The 19,444-nt window shown below is 40.5% G+C and overlaps 1 protein-coding gene across 5 annotated transcripts in view; it reads left to right on the forward strand.

Annotated features, from left to right (window-relative positions):
- Window positions 1-19,444, forward strand: part of LOC126088119 (S phase cyclin A-associated protein in the endoplasmic reticulum) — a 581,441-nt gene that overhangs the window by 107,640 nt on the left and 454,357 nt on the right. For all 5 annotated transcript variants that reach the window (XM_049906219.1, XM_049906218.1, XM_049906220.1 and 2 more), the window contains one exon: window positions 9,788-9,950. In XM_049906219.1, the coding sequence (XP_049762176.1) occupies window positions 9,788-9,950 (163 nt within the window). The remainder of the gene's footprint in view (window positions 1-9,787; window positions 9,951-19,444) is intronic.

Raw genomic sequence — 19,444 nt, forward strand, 5'->3', positions numbered from 1 at the left:
TGCACTTTGAAGCAGATGATCTAGCAAAAATCTCCAATAAAAGATGAAGCAGATGATCTAGCAAAAATCTCCAATAAAAGAAAGTATGAAAGCATTGTATTTGCGTGATTCTTTTTCCAAGGTAATCTGCCAGTGTGATACCGAAAGTCAAAGATGGTCAAGAATTTGACATAAAAACTCTGAATCCTTTGATTGATGTTTTTTGGCCAAGTTTGTATGGGAACACAAATTGTATTTATACCTCTGGCATCTACACAAAGTCAGATACAGCTGAAACTTTTAATAATAGTGTAGATATGAGCTCTGAGAGGGTTCCACAATTTCCAAAGATACAATATTCCTGATCTCCTTGGCAACAGTCGAATGCTGGTCTAGGGGATACTATAGGAAGCATGACATACGTTTTGTGAGGATAGACATCCAGTTTACATTCATATCACCATATTACTCCAGCTCTTTCTTCAAATACTGCTTCAAATTATTGCAAAACATCTGTCCACTTATATTACTCAGTGTCATTGAGGTAATCAGATTTATTAGCTTTATGTACTGTGGGCTTGGGGCATGGCAAGTGGTTTCAGTGCATTGGTGGTTCATTATCATTGAACCCACCAAAATATTGTATTTTTAATGTTTGGCAAAGGCACCCAAGGCCCACATAACTGCAAATCAAATTGGCAACCATGTTGTTGTGTCATACTTTCAACTGTAAGAGGCCAGCAGAGGTCAATCCTAGTGTCCCTCTAACATAATAGATCCATTCTTACCAAACATTCATTGACCACCAAGAATGAGTGCTCTAGTTTCATTTCCTGCATTTCAATTCATAACAGTGTTTGTCAATTTACTGGTTTAGATCTGGTACTAACTGCCCCCAAGATCCAGCATCCAGTCACAGGGAAAGTTTGTACATTCGTATGCTGACAAATTCTTTTAAAGAAACCAGGTCACACGATACTTACCTGAGCACCTGTGCCTAGGTTTACAGTTACAGGTAAACCGGCAACCATTGCACGTACAGCAGATTGTACATGATCCGGATTCCTTTGTACAATTGTTGTCTTTGATGCACAATGCATCATACACATCTGAATTGTGGTCATACCATGTTAAATTGGCTATAAAGTGAGTCACATTCCTATCATCACCTTTGACCAGGCTGACAGAGCTAGAGAGTCATCACATCTAGTTTTTAGATTTCATTTTAGGCTCAGGTTGCATTTGCTTTACTGTCATGCCCTGATGCCAGTCATTTGATTGGTGTTGATTCTGATTTTCACTACTATTTTGATGATAACTGGGTGGGTAATGAACATTAAGTCTGTTCCTCCATGGATGATGGTGTGATCTAGTTATCTTCTTGCCAGTTGACAACAGTGTTTCTGGAGAGCAACATGCAGTTTGGGCTACTAGAGTGCGAGCAAGATCTTGTATTTGAAGAATGTCTCTGAAGGTGACAACAGTTATCAGATCAGCTGTGGCATTCCTGGTCATTGTTATGCGATTTGTTGCTCTAACCGGAATTATTGGTGTGTTGTGTGCATGTACGCGCTGTGCTACTCACAGCCTCCTGAATGAGATTAGTATTATAATATTCTTATGACATCTCTAGCAAACAATGGAAAATCCAGCTTGGAACAATGACAATATTATGAAGTGTGAGCATGCACGCATGGGTTTTGTCTAATTCACAAGAAGGCTTTTTGGCCAAAGCTTAATTGTTTAGCAGTCTGTTTGTTGTGTCTTTCTGTGTCTCGACTTATGACATCTCTGTTAGAGATCGCCTTGTCTCAGTATTTTGTTTTATTTAAGTATTCTTTGAAAAACTTCATGAGACTACTATGTTTCTTGCTATATGTCTCAGGTTTGGAAACTTTGAAAACTTATTTTCTTAGCCTTTCTTGCTCCCTCATGACCACTGCTTGACCAGAAAAGCTTTTTTGAATTCATCATAAGTCTGGCATTGTTCCACAGCTTTGTGGCCCACAATGCCACTTCTCCCAGTACAGATCAGCAGACAGAACAGATGCAATGTCATTTGTTCCAGAACACTGGTAGTACCATAAAAATCCTGTATGAAAACAGCAGCGTGAATAGATTTTTTTATCAGGTGGGAATACAGTAAATTTCCTACCCCACAGAATTTTCTCTTTCGGTAACGAATTTACAAGTACAGACTGCGTACCAAGTCCATAGACTATGCTGTAGGTGGGAGGATGGGGGAGGGGGAGGCAGATATGTTTTCTGTTTTACTGCTTGGTTTGGCTTGTGGTATTGTTGGATGGTCTGGGTCATTATTGATGCTGTGTGCATCAATCAGTGATGAATCAAGAGATTGTAATTCACCCCTGATTTATGCATTTTGCTTAAGCACAGTAATTTCTTGCACTATTGAGTTGTGCCAATCTGTGTTTCTTTCTGTACGGGTTTCTCAACATCTGATTATGTATGTTCTACACTCTCAGTAAAGTCATCATGTTCTTGCTTTGAATCTTGCATTTTGTTGTTCCCCATCTCACCAATACACCTATTGGTGTCTTCTCGGTAAGAGGTGAATTTCACCTCTACGATACTGTTGCTGTTCATCAGCTTATGATTGACAACAAAATATCCCTCATCCTAGAAACTAACGCCAACCAGCTGCTTGCAGATATTTTGAAGCGATTTCCAGTAAATTCACTAGCAATAAACCTCAGCAGGACAAACCACATCCAATTCCATACAGAGCACAGAAACCTACAGGAGAAAAGTATTGTATGGACAGGGTTACCCCAAATTCTGGAAATCAGGGAAGTTCAAATGTGTCAGAAATTTTTGAAAAAACACTGGAAAAATCTCGTTTTTGTCTCAGTAGAAGAAATGGCTTGTTTCTTCATGTTGTCATGCTCAGTCACTCACTGGGCACAACTGAGTATGTGCACCCCTTCCCTACTCCCTCATTCGTATTGCTTCTCCCCTTCCTACCACTCCCTTCAGCTTGCAGTCAGTGCGGCCACCACTACTTATCGCTAGCCTAGCAGCTGTCGATAAGAGGCAGGGAGGCGTGAAGAGTGGTTTGTTTGGATCTGATCTCAGAGATTGTTCATCTACATCTACATCCATACTCCGCAAGCCACCTGACGGTGTGTGGCGGAGGGTACCTTCAGTACCTCTATCGGTTCTCCCTTCTATTCCAGTCTCGTATTGTTCGTGGAAAGAAGGATTGTCGGTATGCCTCTGTGTGGGCTCTAATCTCTCTGATTTTATCCTCATGGTCTCTTCGCGAGATATACGTAGGAGGGAGCAATATACTGCTTGACTCTTCGGTGAAGGTATGTTCTCGAAACTTTGACAAAAGCTCGTACCGAGCTACTGAGCGTCTCTCCTGCAGAGTCTTCCACTGGAGTTTATCTATCATCTCCGTAACGCTTTCGCGATTACTAAATGATCCTGTAACGAAGCGCGCTGCTCTCCGTTGGATGTTCTCTATGTCTTGTATCAACCCTATCTGGTACGGATCCCACACTGCTGAGCAGTATTCAAGCAGTGGGCGAACAAGCGTACTGTAACCTACTCCCTTTGTTTTCGGATTGCATTTCCTTAGGATTCTTCCAATGAATCTCAGTCTGGCATCTGCTTTACCGACAATCAACATTATATGATCATTCCATTTTAAATCACTCCTGATGCGTACTCCCAGATAATTTATGGTATTAACTGCTTCCAGTTGCTGACCTGCTATTTTGTAGCTAAATGATAAAGGATCTATCTTTCTGTGTATTCGCAGCACATTACACTTGTCTACATTGAGATTCAGTTGCCATTCCCTGCACCATGCGTCAATTCGCTGCAGATCCTCCTGCATTTCAGTACAATTTTCCATTGACGCAGCGGCTGGAGACAACAGTCATGTGTGCATGAGTTGTGTCTCAGTGATTGTATGGATGTGTGTTTGCTCTCATTTTCTGACAAAGGTTATGGCCAAAAATATAGTTGTGAGAGTGTGACTGCCTTTTCTACATGCCTATCTGTGGTTCCATTATAATATTTACAGTGAGCTGCCACCTGTCTTCATTAGTATTGATTCTAAGAGTATTTTCAGAAGTTATCTGTTGCACAGATTGATCACAGTGGTCTCATTTAATCAACATGGTGTATGTAACACGTGAATAGCTAGCCACACGAGTGGACTTCCACGACAGGCTAAAACCATGGCCATTTCCGGCAGTATCTGTAACGGATCTGAAGCCGATCGTTTCCCACTAATGTGCAAGTCCTGTCCGTTGGATCTAGTCTCGCCAATCTGCCCACAAGCTGGGTCTCTTTGTGCGTGGCATAATGTGGTGAATTTTCGTGGTTTATCCACGGACCCAGGACTGCGGTACTCTTTGGCAGGCCAGAGGCCAAGGGCAATGGATTTCAGGAATAGCAACTGGCTGTCTCACTGCAAGTACATTGTACAGTGCAGTGTTTTAAAGACATTTTATTTATTCTAGTACATTTTGGCACTTCGAAAGTAGTTTATATATAGAAAGTATGGACAATAAGAAGAAGAAAATTATGGCAGTTTGTATGCTGTGTACTCATATATTTCTAGAAAGAAAAATCACACACTACCTGTAAAATAGACTTAATGCAGTGGGTAATAACTGACAATAACGAACATAGTAGCACCAACATTTTATTGGCGATCACCTATAGTGTTGGCTTACACAACTATTCCACACCTTATACAGTTCTTTCAAGAGCTCTCTTTTTCTGTGGTTATTTCTGAAATCAGTGAAGGTATTTTAAATCTGTCTTGCGACTCCAAGGAAATGTGTTATTTTGTCACCAAATGTGTTTCATTTTATTGAAATAAAATAATAACAGTGATCTTAATGAAACACATGTACAATTTGGCTCGCATTCTCCATCTAAAAACAGTTCATTACAAAAGATGTTGATGTTAGTACCTAAGATTTTTGCTCACATGGGGGAGAAATACAGAAAGCCTTACATTTTTTTCTGGACTTACGTCTTTGCTTACCCTCGAGATCTCAAAATTTGTCAGACAAAAATGCTAAAACTTGTCTGGAAATTAGGGACATATCAGGGAATTTCACTTGGGGAAACTTGTGGCAACCCTGATGAAGGTCAGCAGATGCAAATAGCACTTTGTATAAAATTTTTAGGTGTCCATAGAGATAGCAGGTTACGCTGTGATAAACCCCATCTTCCAAATCAAGAAAGGGCTATGTGCAGCACCATTTGTCAACAGGATGATTTCCATTGTCAAGGATATTGATACCTCAGAGTCTGTTTGTTTTGATTATTTTCACTCCCTGAAGTGTTACGGAATCATTAATTACCTGCGGCACCTCACCAGAATTAAAAAATGTATTTACCATACAGAAAGAAAGCTCATCAGAATTATGTGTGAGGTGCCTCCAAAAATCTCCTGCCACTATTGTTTTGAAACAGGTGGGGATACTGACCACCACCACCACACAAAGCATCGCTTTGATATATTCAATCATAACCTTTATAACAGACAATGTTTCTCACTATGAAACTTACTGACAAAAAAAAATCCCAACACCAAGAAGAAGTTGTAGAAGATAAACGTAAATTGGTAGGTGTGTTTCTACATCTGGAAGATGATGTCTTTTCAAATTTTGCGCCAGTTGCACGAGTGTAGTGCTACTACTGCGAATATGAAAAGGAAAATCAGGTTAGCTTTAATGACGTGCCATAACGGTTGTGAGCATTAGTTGGCTTTGAGATTAGACATAGTGAGTTGATGTTAGTCTAGAATGCCTTTACATGACGAAGATGCCATTATTGACAGCTCATTGAGTTGGAACAAGGTTGTGTAATAGGGGTACTAGAAGCTGGAAGTTCGTTTTGCGATACTGCAGAAACACTTCGCAGGAATGGAGCCACTGTACGCGATTGTTGGCAGCAGTGGTCACGAGAAGACTAGGCTTCAGTTGGCTATGTGACACTACCAAGAGGGAAGACCATCGTGTTTGGGGCACGGCTTTGGTGCATTGCACTGCATCTGCATCTGCAACAGCAATTTGGGCAGCAGTTGGCACCCCAGTGACACAATTAATTGTTACAAATTGATTACTTGAAGGGCAGCTCTCAGCTAGATGCTCTGTAGTGTACATTACTCTGACCCTAAACTACTGCCTTTTGCGTTTTCTGATGACAGTTGGTTCTGCCTCAGTGCAAGTGATAGCCGTGTGTTGGTTAGGAGGCAGCCAGTTGAGTGCCTGCAACCAACCTGTCTGTGTGCTAGAAAGCTGAAGTTACGGTCTGGGGTACAATTTCATATGATGGCGGAAGCACTCTCGTGGTATCCCAAGCACCTTGACTACAAATTTGTTCATCAATCTGGTGACTTGACCTGTTATGCTGCCATTTACGTACAGCGCTCCTGGGGTGTTTTCCAAAAGGATAGTGCTCACTCACATACCACTGTTGTAACCCAGTATGTTCCACAGTGTGTCGACATGTTGCCTTGGCCAGCTCGAACACCAGATCTGTCTCCAGTCGAGCACATATGGTACATCGTCAGATGACAACTCCAACATTATTCAAAACAGCGTTAACTGTCCGTGTGTTGGCCAACCAGTTGCAACAGGCATGGAATTCCATCCCACAAACTACATTAATCTGTGATATTGCTACCTTTATCACTTGAATGTGTTTCCTAAACAAATGTATTCCCAAAATCTCATTATTGTACATTGATGTTTGGATTTTTTTTCTGTCAGTGTAAATGAAATATAAAGCAGTCATAACACTAAAAGGAAATGTGACCTACACTATGAAATGAATTTTTGTTTCTAGTTGGAGGAAAGGAGTAAACTGCAGTTGCAGCAAAATTTTTAACTTATTTCCAATTTTATGAAAAGGATAGAGTGCTACTCGCCATATAGAGATGACACTGACAACTTACTTCCAAGTGATATTAAGTCCCTAAGAGGCAATAAATTAAATGAAGAGTTTTTGCTCGAAAACACTTTTTCTTCTCTAGATGAGTGTTCTAGTAGAGACCTGTAGGCCATTGTCCACATATGTACCTGTACTACTTGCATTTCAGTTTGTTGCTACTGTGCTGACTTTATGTGTTATAGTAGACTTTTTTGTATTATACTACAAATTATACATTCCTTAGCTACTAGATAAATCTTAATTATACCATAGCTCCTAGTTAACTTCCTTTTTATCTTTATGAGTAATGTTAAGCAATTTTTGTGTAATGAAAGACAAGATTTGACATATTCTGCATCCTTGCTTATACATGCATTTATAGGTCTATTGAATATGCATCAAAAATAAATAAATAAATTGGTATTTGCTTTATTTCTGATAGTGATGAATTAAAATGGTGGATTATGGGACTAAGGTTATTTCAAGGAGCGATAAATTCATTAGAATCTTTTTTTATTATTTTATGCATATTTTTTCTCTCCTGTTGAATCATCTCACTGACCCTCTTTTTCCATTTATTTTACTGAAGATCAATTCCTGAAAACAATGACATTCATCTCCAGAAGAGCTAAAATCTCTTAAAGTTTCCATCTTTGCTATCAGTTTCGATCGGTTATTCTCATAGTTCTTCATTCTAATGGATGTGTGTGTCTTTTTTATCTCTTCTTGATGTTAGGTTATTGTAATGTTGTGTTGCCAATGAACAACAAGAAAATGTTATGTAACATTCATTTATTTTGCACTTGCAGGTCGATCTATGAAAAAGCTTTTTTTAAATAGTACTTGGTGGTTGTGTCATTGCATAGTTAACTGAGCTGTGCAACTGTCATATAATTCAGGTCATATGTTACATAATTTTCAGTTAAGAGGAAGGCCAATTTTCTATTTCATTTCAGACATCATATTAAAAATGGAAGTTCCCCAGAGAGTGCCAGTTCTGTTTATGGGCAAAGCTTGTATGAAAAGTGTTGATTGAATCAGATTGACACGATGGCAAAAAAAAAGAAAAAAATAATAATAATTCTATGAAATTATCAAATAAGAAATTGAGTAAATGTTGTTATTATTGATTAAATAATTCCTTTTGGCGCGGGGACTATGAATCTGATTTTGTCAAAGTGTTGCGTTTGGGTAATTAACTATGTATTCTTACTGGTGTTTTATTTGGTTAGTATTGATTAAAATGGGATCTTTTACATGAAACTACATATGAATTGAGTGATTTTGAGCTACTGCATCAACTTAAGATAGCTCATTTGTTTCAAAAGCTATTTTTAAAAGTCTGGAAGTAATTCTCTTACATCAGGGTTTGGGGAGGGGGGGGGGGGGGCGATTGCCTCCTGGAAGCTGTCCCTGACAAAATTTATTATTTCATTGTCAATAAAAGTTCGTTCTGACATTTCAAAAACATATTAGCAATGGTAGGTATAATTTCTAAAAAGAAAATCAAAAGTGAACCCTTCAATCGTGCACTGGCGCTAATTGGAATAATAAAAGTAAAATCATTGTTGTGAAAAGAACTACATAGTTTCATGCAAGTTTATGCTGTAGCAAAAAGTGTTTGTTACATCAAAACCAATTTTTCAAACAATGGAAACACCAGGTAGGAATATAAACAGTGTAGAAAATTGCTACTTACTATAAAGATAATGCGTTACGTTAGAGACAGGCACAATTAAAAGACACTTACACAAGTTTTCAGACGCCAACCTTCATCAGAAAAAGATAATGCACAGTTCATTCACACAAGCAAGCATACCTCATGCACACATGACAGCCAACTTCGGCAGACTCAGCCAAAACGCATTCTAGCCCAAGCTGTGTATTATATGTGCATGAGGTGTGCTTGCTCCTGCAAAAGAATGGTGTTTTTTTCTCTTTTTCTGACAAGGGCTGCGACCAAAAACTTATGTGTAAGTCTTTTAGTTGTGCCTGTCTGCAACTTAATTTGTCATCTTTACAGTAAGTATCAATCTGTCTTTTCCTACATTGTTCAAATCCAACTTTTAATACGTGTAAGTTAGAGTACCCTGTCCTCTTCCATTGAGCCAGTTCGCCCCCGGTAGCTGAGTGGTCAGCGCGACAGACTGTCAATCCAAAGGGCCCGGGTTCGATTCCCAGCTGGGTCGGAAATTTTCTCCGCTCAGGGACTGGGTGTTGTGTCGTCCTAATCATCATCATTTCATCCCCATCGACGTGCAAGTCGCCAAAGTGGCGTCAAATCGAAAGACTTGCAACAGGCAAACGGTCTACCCTACGGGAGGCCCTCGTTACACGACATTTCATTTCATTTTCCATTGAGCCTTTTCTGTTTGTTGAGTTATGATATATCGTCATCCATATTATATTTCACTATGGATTTTTAGTAAATAAGTAAACAATATTCAGTTTAATAGCAAAATTATGTATGTTCTATAATTATTTTGAATTACTTAAACTAAGAGTTCCTAAGGAAGAATTTTATCAAGAGAAATGTCTCCAGTTCGCTATCCAAGACCCTTATTGGCCTGTCCTGTATTGTAGCACTCATTCCTCTGCTGCATTTTTTATTTGGCTTTCTTTTATTCACTCTTGAGTAGAAACACTCTTTCCTGTCTGTTGTACGTAATAAAACTATGATGAATGTGGTGCCCTGATAAATTTTAGTGTGATGTTTGTGTCTAACTGCACCACAAGCATAGAATATGACACTATAATCACTATAAATGTTGTGAAGACTATTTTATGTTGATGAAAAATAATACATTTCTCCTTATTACTTAAAATGAAATTGTTTCAGCATCACATTTACTTGTTGTTTAATAATGTTTACTCTTTTTTGCAGAAATATAGAGAATGGAAAAATGATTTTGGAATCAAAATTTGAGGACATTCTGGAAGAGAAACATTTATTCAATGAAGAAGAACTTCGTAAAAGCAAAGAGTTATGTGCAGAAGAGGAAATGCTTCGTAAAAAAATACATGAACTTCAGTCTACTGAGATTGAAGTGAGTTGCATTTTTTTTTATTTTATTTTTTTTTTTTACAGTATTTTATGCAGCACTTGTCCTTGAGCTTGGCAATATTTTAAATTTTGAATTATCTCACAGTAAACTAACAAAAGCAGTTTTGTTTGTTGGAGTGGTCAAGAGCAACAAGGATGGAGGGAGGGTCAAAGGGAAGGAAGAGGGTTGGGTTGGGAGGGACAGGAAGGAGGGGAATACAATAGGAATGCGACACCAGTGAGTCCCTCCTAATCCTGGTAAAGAATGTTGAATGTGACACACAGTAAAGTGGACAAGTGATTTGGGAAGAGGATGAGGACAAGATAGAATGGAAAAAAGGGGGGTGGGGGGGAATCGCGACACAGTTGGGGTTGGGAGTGAGATGGGCTAGCAAAGATTGAGGTCAGAAGGATTGTGAGATTGAAGGACATGTTTTGAGAACAATTCCCATCTGCGTGATTCAGAAAACCTACTTTTCAAGAGGGCAGGGCTGGAAAGCTACCTTTGAAATGTGACATGTTCAGCTCAGTGGCCTACCCTGCTGCCAAGTGGTCAACATTGCTCATAAATTAATATATTCTCATTTTAGAAACCACATCGTTTCAGATAGAACACTCGAGCTTTCAGTTGTCATCAATTATAAAGAGCAGTGGTGGTGCTGGCATGATCTCTCGCTTATGTAGGTGTGACAGCAGTGTCTGGAACCTTCCATAGAGGGCTCAAAGGATGGATGAATGGGAAGGTAAGTTTGGCTCCAGACCACCACAAGACCAGTAACATCAGGTGACACATGGGACTGGCTCAATGTTTGAAGCCGTCACTCCCACATCCCTGAAACCATCAAGCACCCATCTTTACTTTTTCTTCATATTCGAGGCCCATCCCCTTTGTGTACCACTTGTTTCTGTTAAAATTATTTCATGTTTGTTTTCAGGGTGATTTCCATCCATAGCCAACTTCTCAAGTTCCCTTTGTTTAAAAATGTCATAAGTGCTCAGTACAATTCCCAGCAACAATGCAAATAATTTGTCCTATGTATATGCTACCATGTTCACAGAGGACACCATACACACTGTGACCTCGAAGACCTACACTTTTTTTTATGGGGCATAACGTACCTCGTATCTTGGAGGAAGATCGTAGCTCTGGTTTCAGTCCGTGTCTCTGCAGCATGCACTTCACACTGCTGATCATTGCTCCACATTATGGGAGGAATATAGACAGCTTGGCATCTTCTGCCTATTCATGAGGTGTCCTTCATTGAAGACATTGCTTTAATGTTTATCCCTGAACACACATCTCAAATGATGAAATTCAGACTGCAGGTGGTCCTCGTCCAAAATAATCATTGCCCTCTACATCTACATACATACTCTGCAAGCCACCACACAGTCCGTGGCAGAGGGTACATTGTACCATCACTAGTCATTTCACTTCCTGTTCCATTCGCAAAAAGAGTGAGGGGAAAACGACTATCTATATGCATCTGCATTATCCCCAGTTTCTCTTACCTTATTTTCGTGATTCTTATGCAAAATGTATGTTGCCAGCAGTAGGATCAACCTGTAGTCAACTTCAAATGTTGGTTATCTAAATTTTGTGTGTATGTTACCCGAAAAAAAAGTCACCTTTCGTTCAGGGATTCCCACTGCTGTATTCAAACATTATGGGATTGTTTTTCTTACTCATCTGCATTAACATTTCTACATTTGGAGCTATGCCCTAGCTGCCATTCATCACACCAGCTTGGAACTTTGTCTAAGTTGTAATATATCCTCCAAAAGTCACTCAATGACATCATCTTCCCACCACAGTATCATCAGCAAACAGCAGCAGATTGCTGCTCTCTCTTTCCATCAGATTGTTTATGTATATAGAGAATAATAGTGGTCATTATCACACTTCCCGGGGGGGCACTTCTGATGATACCCTTACATCTGATGAACACCCATTGTTGAAGACAATATACTGGATTCTGTTACTTAAGAAGTCTTTGAGCCACTCACATATCTGGGAACCTATTCTGTTTGCGGTAACAGCCTGCAATGGGGCACCATGTCAGTCGCTTTTAGGGGATCTAAGAATTTGGATCTTCCTCTCGCCCCTCATTCATAGTTCACAGGATATCATATGAGTAAAGAGCAGCTGAGCTTTGCACAAGTGATGTTTTTTAAAATTATACTGTATTTTGGGCAGAACCTTTTCATCTTGAGGAACTTTCTTATATTCATAGTGAGAATATGTTCAAGAATTCCGCAGCAAATCAATGTTAGGGATCATCATCATCATCATCATCATTTAAGACTGATTATGCCTTTCAGCGTTCAGTCTGGAGCATAGCCCCCCTTATACAGTTCCTCAATGATCCCCTATTCAGTGCTAACATTGGTGCCTCTTCTGATGTTAAACCTATTACTTCAAAATCATTCTTAACCGAATCCAGGTACCTTCTCCTCGGTCTGCCCCGACTCCTCCTACCCTCTACTGCTGAATCCATGAGTCTCTTGGGTAACCTTGCTTCTCCCATGCGTGTGACATGACCCCACCATCTAAGCCTGTTCGCCCTGACTGCTACATCTATAGAGTTCATTCCCAGTTTTTCTTTGATTTCCTCATTGTGGACACCCTCCTGCCATTGTTCCCATCTACTAGTACCTGCAATCATCCTAGCTACTTTCATATCCGTAACCTCAACCTTGTTGATAAGGTAACCTGAATCCACCCAGCTTTCGCTCCCATACAACAAAGCTGGTCGAAAGATTGAACGGTGCACAGATAACTTAGTCTTGGTACTGACTTCCTTCTTGCAGAAGAGAGTATATCGTAGCTGAGCGCTCACTGCATTAGCTTTGCTACACCTTGCTTCCAGTTCTTTCGCTATGTTGCCATCCTGTGAGAATATGCATCCTAAGTACTTGAAACCGTCCACCTGTTCTAGCTTTGTTCCTCCTATTTAGCACTCAGTCCGTTTATATTTCTTTCCCACTGACATTACTTTCGTTTTGGAGATGCTAATCTTCATACCATAGTCCTTACATTTCTGATCTAGCTCTGAAATATTACTTCGCAAACTTTCAATCGAATCTGCCATTACAACTAAGTCATCCGCATATGCAAGACTGCTTATTTTGTGTTCACATATCTTAATCTCACCCAGACAGTCTATTGTTTTCAACATATGATCCATAAATAATATGAACAACAGTGGAGACAGGTTGCACCCTTGTCTTACCCCTGAAACTACTCTGAACCATGAACTCAATTTACCGTCAACTCTGACTGCTGCCTGACTATCCATGTAAAGACCTTTAATTGCTTGCAAAAGTTTGCCTCCTATTCCATAATCTTGTAGAACAGACAATAACTTCCTCCTAGGAACCCGGTCATATGCCTTTTCTAGATCTATAAAGCATAGATACAATTCCCTGTTCCACTCATAACACTTCTCCATTATTTGCCGTAAGCTAAAGATCTGGTCCTGACAACCTCTAAGAGGCCTAAACCCACACTGATTTTCATCCAATTGGTCCTCAACTAATACTCGCACTTTCCTTTCAACAATACCTGAGAAGATTTTACCCACAACGCTGATTAAAGAGATACCTCTGTAGTTGTTACAATCTTTTCTGTTTCCATGTTTAGAGATTGGTGTGATTACTGCTTTTGTCCAGTCTGATGGAACCTGTCCCGACTCCCAGGCCATTTCAATTATCCTGTGTAGCCATTTAAGACCTGACATTCCACTGTATTTGATGAGTTCCGACTTAATTTCATCCACCCCAGCCGCTTTATTGCACTGCAATCTATTGACCATTTTTTCCACTTCCTCAAATGTGATCCTATTTCCATCATCATTCCTATCCCATTCTACCTCGAAATCTGAAACATTACTGATCGCATTTTCACCTACATTGAGCAACTCTTCAAAATATTCCCTCCATCTGCCCAAGGCATCCACAGGATTCACCAGCAGTTTTCCTAACCTGTCCAAAATGCTTGTCATTTCCTTCTTACCTCCCTTTCGAAGACTGTTAATTACACTCCAGAATGGTTTTCCAGCAGCTTGACCCATAGTCTCCAACCTGTTTCCAAAGTCTTCCCACGATTTCTTCTTGAATGCCGCAATTATCTGTTTGGCTTTGTTTCTTTCTTCAACATAACTTTCTCTGTCTACCTGGGTTCTGGTATGTAGCCAGTTTTGATACGCCTTCTTTTTCCTTTTACAGGCTGCCATGACTGTATCATTCCACTGTTTGCTTCATCCTACTTTACACACTACTGTTCCAAGACATTCTTCAGCCACTTCCAGTACTGTGTCCCTGTACCTCGTCCATTCCTTTTCCAATGACTGTAATTGACTACATTCAACTAACTGGTACCTTTCTGAGATCGCTGTTATGTACTTGTGCCTGATTTCCTTATCCTGAAGTTTCTCCACTCTTATCCTCCTACATATGGACTGACCTCCTGCACATTCGGCCTCACAATCCCAATTTCACTGCAGAAATGATCAGTGTCATCAAAGAATCCCCTGAATACACGTGTGTCCTTCACAGCCTTCCTGAATTCCTGATCTGTTATTATATAGTCAATGACAGATCTGGTTCCCCTGCCTTCCCAAGTATACCGGTGAATGTTCTTATGTTTAAAAAAGGAGTTTGTGATTACTAAGCCCATACTGGCACAGAAATCCAAGAGTTGTTTCCCGTTCCTGTTGGCCTCCATATCCTCTCCAAATTTACCCATAACCTTTTCATACCATTCTGTTCGATTTCCAATCCTGGCGTTAAAATCACCCATGAGCAGAACACTGTCCTTGTCCTTTACTCTAACAACTACATCACTGAGTGCCTCATAAAAACTATCCATCTTATCGTGATTTGTCCCTTCACAATGCAAATATACTGACACAATCCTAATTTTCTTGCTAGACACTGTCAAATCTATCCACATCAGTCGTTCGTTTACATACCTTATTGCAACTACGCTGGGTTCCATTTCTTTCCTGATGAAAAGCCCTACACCCCATTGTGCTATTCCTGCTTTGACTCCTGACAGGTAGACCTTGTATTCTCCCACTTCCTCTTCTTTCTCACCCCTTACCCGAATGTCACTAACAGCTAAAACATCCAGCCCCATCTTACTTGCAGCCTCTGCCAGCTCTACCTTCTTCCCAGAGTAGCCCCCATTGATATTAATAGCTCCCCATCTCATTACCATTTGTTTGCCAAGTCGTATCTTAGGAGTCCCTGGTTTGTCAGTTAGAGGTGGGACTCCGTCACCTCCAAAGGTCCGAGGCATTTTGCTCTGGTTGTTGCCAGCATCATGTTAAGGATTTGGTCTGTAATTTCTGGGCCAATTCGTTTATTCTTTGTATATACAGGAATCACCTTTAGTTTCTTTCGAGTCACTTGGGACTTTGTGCTGAGTGAGGTTTGTAACAAATTCAAAGTAAGTATGGCCCAGTGCATCATGTAAAATCAAATTGGGATTCCATCTGGACCTGGTGACTTATTTGTTTTCAGCTGTTTCAGTTGCCTCTCAGGACCTCATATTAATATGTCCTCCATACAGGAGTCTGTGCGGTGTTCAAATGATGATATGTTTGTATGATGCACCTGCACAAATGATTTCTTAAATGCAAAGTGTAAAACTTCAGCTTCCTTTTGCTGTCACCTATTGCCATACCGTAACTGTCAATAAGTAACTGGATAGAAGCCTTCGACATGCTTAGCATTTTTATGTAGGACCATAATTTTCTTAGGTTCTTGGCAAGATCGTTTGCTACGGTATGGCTGTGGTAGTGGTACGCTTTGTGAATCAATCTTCTTACAGACATGTAAATCTCTACTAGCTGCTGGTCATAAGGTGCATGTTCTCTTTTGAACCAAGAGTGCAACACTCTTTGCTTCCTCAGTGTTTTCAGAATTTTGTTATTAAACCACTGTGGATCTTTTCCATCCTTAAACCACTTACTCAGCACATACTTCTCCAGAGTGAGATTTACAGTCTCTTTAAACTTTGCCTGTGTACTAACATCCTCAGGACCACTTTCTTGCATACGGGATGGTGAAAACTATTTACATCCATGTATTGGTCAACATGCATTGGTTTCCTGTGCACTGAATGACAAAGGCAATCCGCTGCCTTCCCCTCAACTAAAACATCCAAGAGCAGAAAAGCTTACCTTCCCTCTCCATCTCAACAGTAAACCTAATGTTGGGATGGACACTGTTCATGAGATGAACGAACTACTGCAGTACATTTTCACTATCCCGCGTCTGGCCCTCCTGATTTACGTTTTCCGTGATTTCCCTAAATCGCTCCAGGCAAATGTTGGGATGGTTCCTGTGAAAGGGCACGGCTGACTTCCTTCCCTAATCCGATGAGACCGATGACCTCACTGTTTGGTCTCTTCCCCCAAACAACCCAACATTTTCACCATGAAGTCATATCTGGAAGGTGTTATCGATGTACTGTAAGAAGCAAGACGGCTGAAAGATCGCAGAGTTCAGAGCTTACTCTGCAGAGTGCCCCATGAAGAAGTTCACACCAGCTAGAGACAGTGGGCATCCCAGACTGTGCCATCTGTCATGTCATAATATTAATTTTGGTACAGGAAGTACATTGTTGTGAAGATGTGGTGGAACAGCTCTATTAAGCTGTTGGACTTAGAGGTCCAGTGTATCTTATACTGGAACCCTTGTAAAAGTGACAATACGTCACTGTGAAGAGCTTAGAGGACACATTGCTTTTTTCTTGACCGTAATTTAGCCATTGTCATTTATTTAGGTAAACAGCTGGTTTTGGTCATGTCCACCTTCATTAGAGGGCATATAGAAGTTACTTTAACTGACAGTTTACTACAGTGCTCAGTTTTCCCTTTCAAACAATGGAAAAACCAGGATGGAATGTAACAATATTATGAAAACAAAAGTTACTACTCACTATATAGCGGCGATGCTGGGTCGCAGATAGGCACAACAAAAAGACTGTCACAAAATAAGCTTTCGGCCAACAAGGCCTTTGTCAAAATAGACCACACACACACACACACACACACACACACACACACTCACTCTGCAGTCTCAGCCAACTGAAACTACACTGTGAGCAGCAGCACCCATGCATGGTGGGAGTGGTGACTGGGTGGGGGTAAGGAGGTGGCAGGGATGAGGAGGGGGGAGGGATACTAGGGTAAGGATGGCGGAAAGTGAAGTGCTGCTGGTTAGATGGCGGGCAGAGGAGATGCGGGCAGGTGGGCGGGGGGGGGGGGGGGGGGGGTAGCATGAAAAGGAGAGAAGTCTTTCAACATTATCTTTGCCTCGGTACTTCCGCCTCGACTGACATCTCTGCCCAAACTCTTTGCCTTCACAAATGTCTGCTTGTGTCTGTGTATATGCGGATGGATATGTGTGTGTGTGTGTGCGCGAGTCCTTTTCTCCCCCTAAGGTAAGTCTTTCCACTCCCGGGATTGGAATGACTCCTTACCCTCTCCCTTAAAACCCACATCCTTTCGTCTTTCCCTCTCCTTCCCTCTTTCCTGACGAGGCAACCGTTGGTTGCGAAAGCTAGAATTTTGTGTGTATGTTTGTGTTTGTGTGTCTATCGACCTGCCAGCGCTTTTGTTTGGTAAGTCTCATCATCTTTCTTTTTAGATATATTTTTCCCAAGTGGAATGTTTCCCTCTATTATATTCATATCATTAATATATATATATATATATATATATATATATATATATATATATATATATATATATATATATATATAAATAAAATAGAGGGAAACATTCCACGTGGGAAAAAATATATCTAAAAAGAGAGATGAAACATTCCACGTGGGAAAAATATATCTAAAAACAAAGATGATGTGACTTACCAAAAGAAAGCGCTGGCAGGTTGATAAACACACAAACAAACACAAACATACACACAAAATTCAAGCTTTCGCAAGGGCAAGTTCCCATCTCCCAACTTGCCCTTCAGCATATCCTCTCTTCTCGCTATCAGCCAGGCCTCAATCTCCGCTAATTTCTAATTTCAATTTGCCGCCGCTCATACCTCACCTGTCTTTCAACAACATCTTTGCCTCTGTACTTCCACCTCGACTGACATCTCTGCCCAAACTCTTTGCCTTTACAAATGTCTGCTTGTGTCTGTGTATATGCGGATGGATATGTATGTGTGCGAGTGTATACCTGTCCTTTTCTCCCCCTAAGGTAAGTCTTTCCGCTCCCGGGATTGGAATGACTCCTTACCCTCTCCCTTAAAACCCAAATCCTTTCGTCTTTCCCTCTCCTTCCCTCTTTCCTGATGAGGCAACCGTTGGTTGCGAAAGCTTGAATTTTGTGTGTATGTTTGTGTTTGTTTGTGTGTCTATCGACCTGCCAGCGCTTTTGTTTGGTAAGTCTCATCATCTATGTTTTTAGATATATTTTTCCCACGTGGAATGTTTCCCTCTATTATATTCATATATTCAGGCTGTCTGTTGTTACATATGTCTGAAAAAGGAGGTGTAAACTTAAAGTTTTGCTGAGTGAAGTGGGAGTATGAAGAAGGGCAGGTGAACCCTTTTGACTAGATTTTTGGTACTTATATTTTCCACTCCATTCACTTTCTCTTTTGTGCTGCCAGAGGTGAAAATGACGGCTTTATTATCATATCTTTTGTATTACTTTTAGCTCATTATCAGGAAATCTGGATGATATATTCTCTGCTCCCACATTCTGCTCATGCCTATTTCATTATTTCATTATTTATTTGCCCTCTTTCTTTGTTTAGTCTTTGAAGAGATTTTGTGTTTTGTTTATACTATTAGAAGTGGCTAACATTAAAAGAGTAGATATTATACAGAGAGACAGAACAGCTGCCATTTACTTGTCTTTAGAAGACACAACTCTCAGTATAGCCAGTGAAAACACACAAACCTTGGTAGTAGTATTCCTTGGTATTGGAACCATGCATTCCCTTTCACGAAGCGACTGAACTGGTTGTGGGAGTTTGTTTGGGGAGGGGCAGGGGGGAGGGGTGGCATGTCACTCAAAATTCTGGCTGATAGGCCTCAGTGGAGATATCTACTTATCTTTGGCAGTATTAGGAGTTACAGCTCTTGGAGGTAAGTACTTTCTAAGTAGTGACCTCTCTTTTTATGAATTTAATATTATTTTGAATTGCATTGTCTTTTTTTTTATACAATCAGTGATATTACCTGTATCAGAGCTGCAAAGTTTCAAATTGTGCACGTGCGCGCGCACACACACACACACACACACACACACACACACACACACACACACACACACACAAAATACTTGTTGCAGTAACCCTTCATCTAGACCCACATCCACTCCTTTCCCCATGCACCTCGTTCCCCATTTCACTCATTATACCCACTTAACACATTTCTGTAGTCTCCCTCTCCTTCTGTTCCTTCTGGTCCCACAGTCCACTCCTCCAAATCATTGTGCATCTCCTGCCACTCCCCCACCTGCACCT

This window comes from Schistocerca cancellata, chromosome 6 (assembly GCF_023864275.1).
Source record: "Schistocerca cancellata isolate TAMUIC-IGC-003103 chromosome 6, iqSchCanc2.1, whole genome shotgun sequence".
In the NCBI taxonomy this organism is placed as follows: Eukaryota; Metazoa; Arthropoda; class Insecta; order Orthoptera; family Acrididae; genus Schistocerca; species Schistocerca cancellata.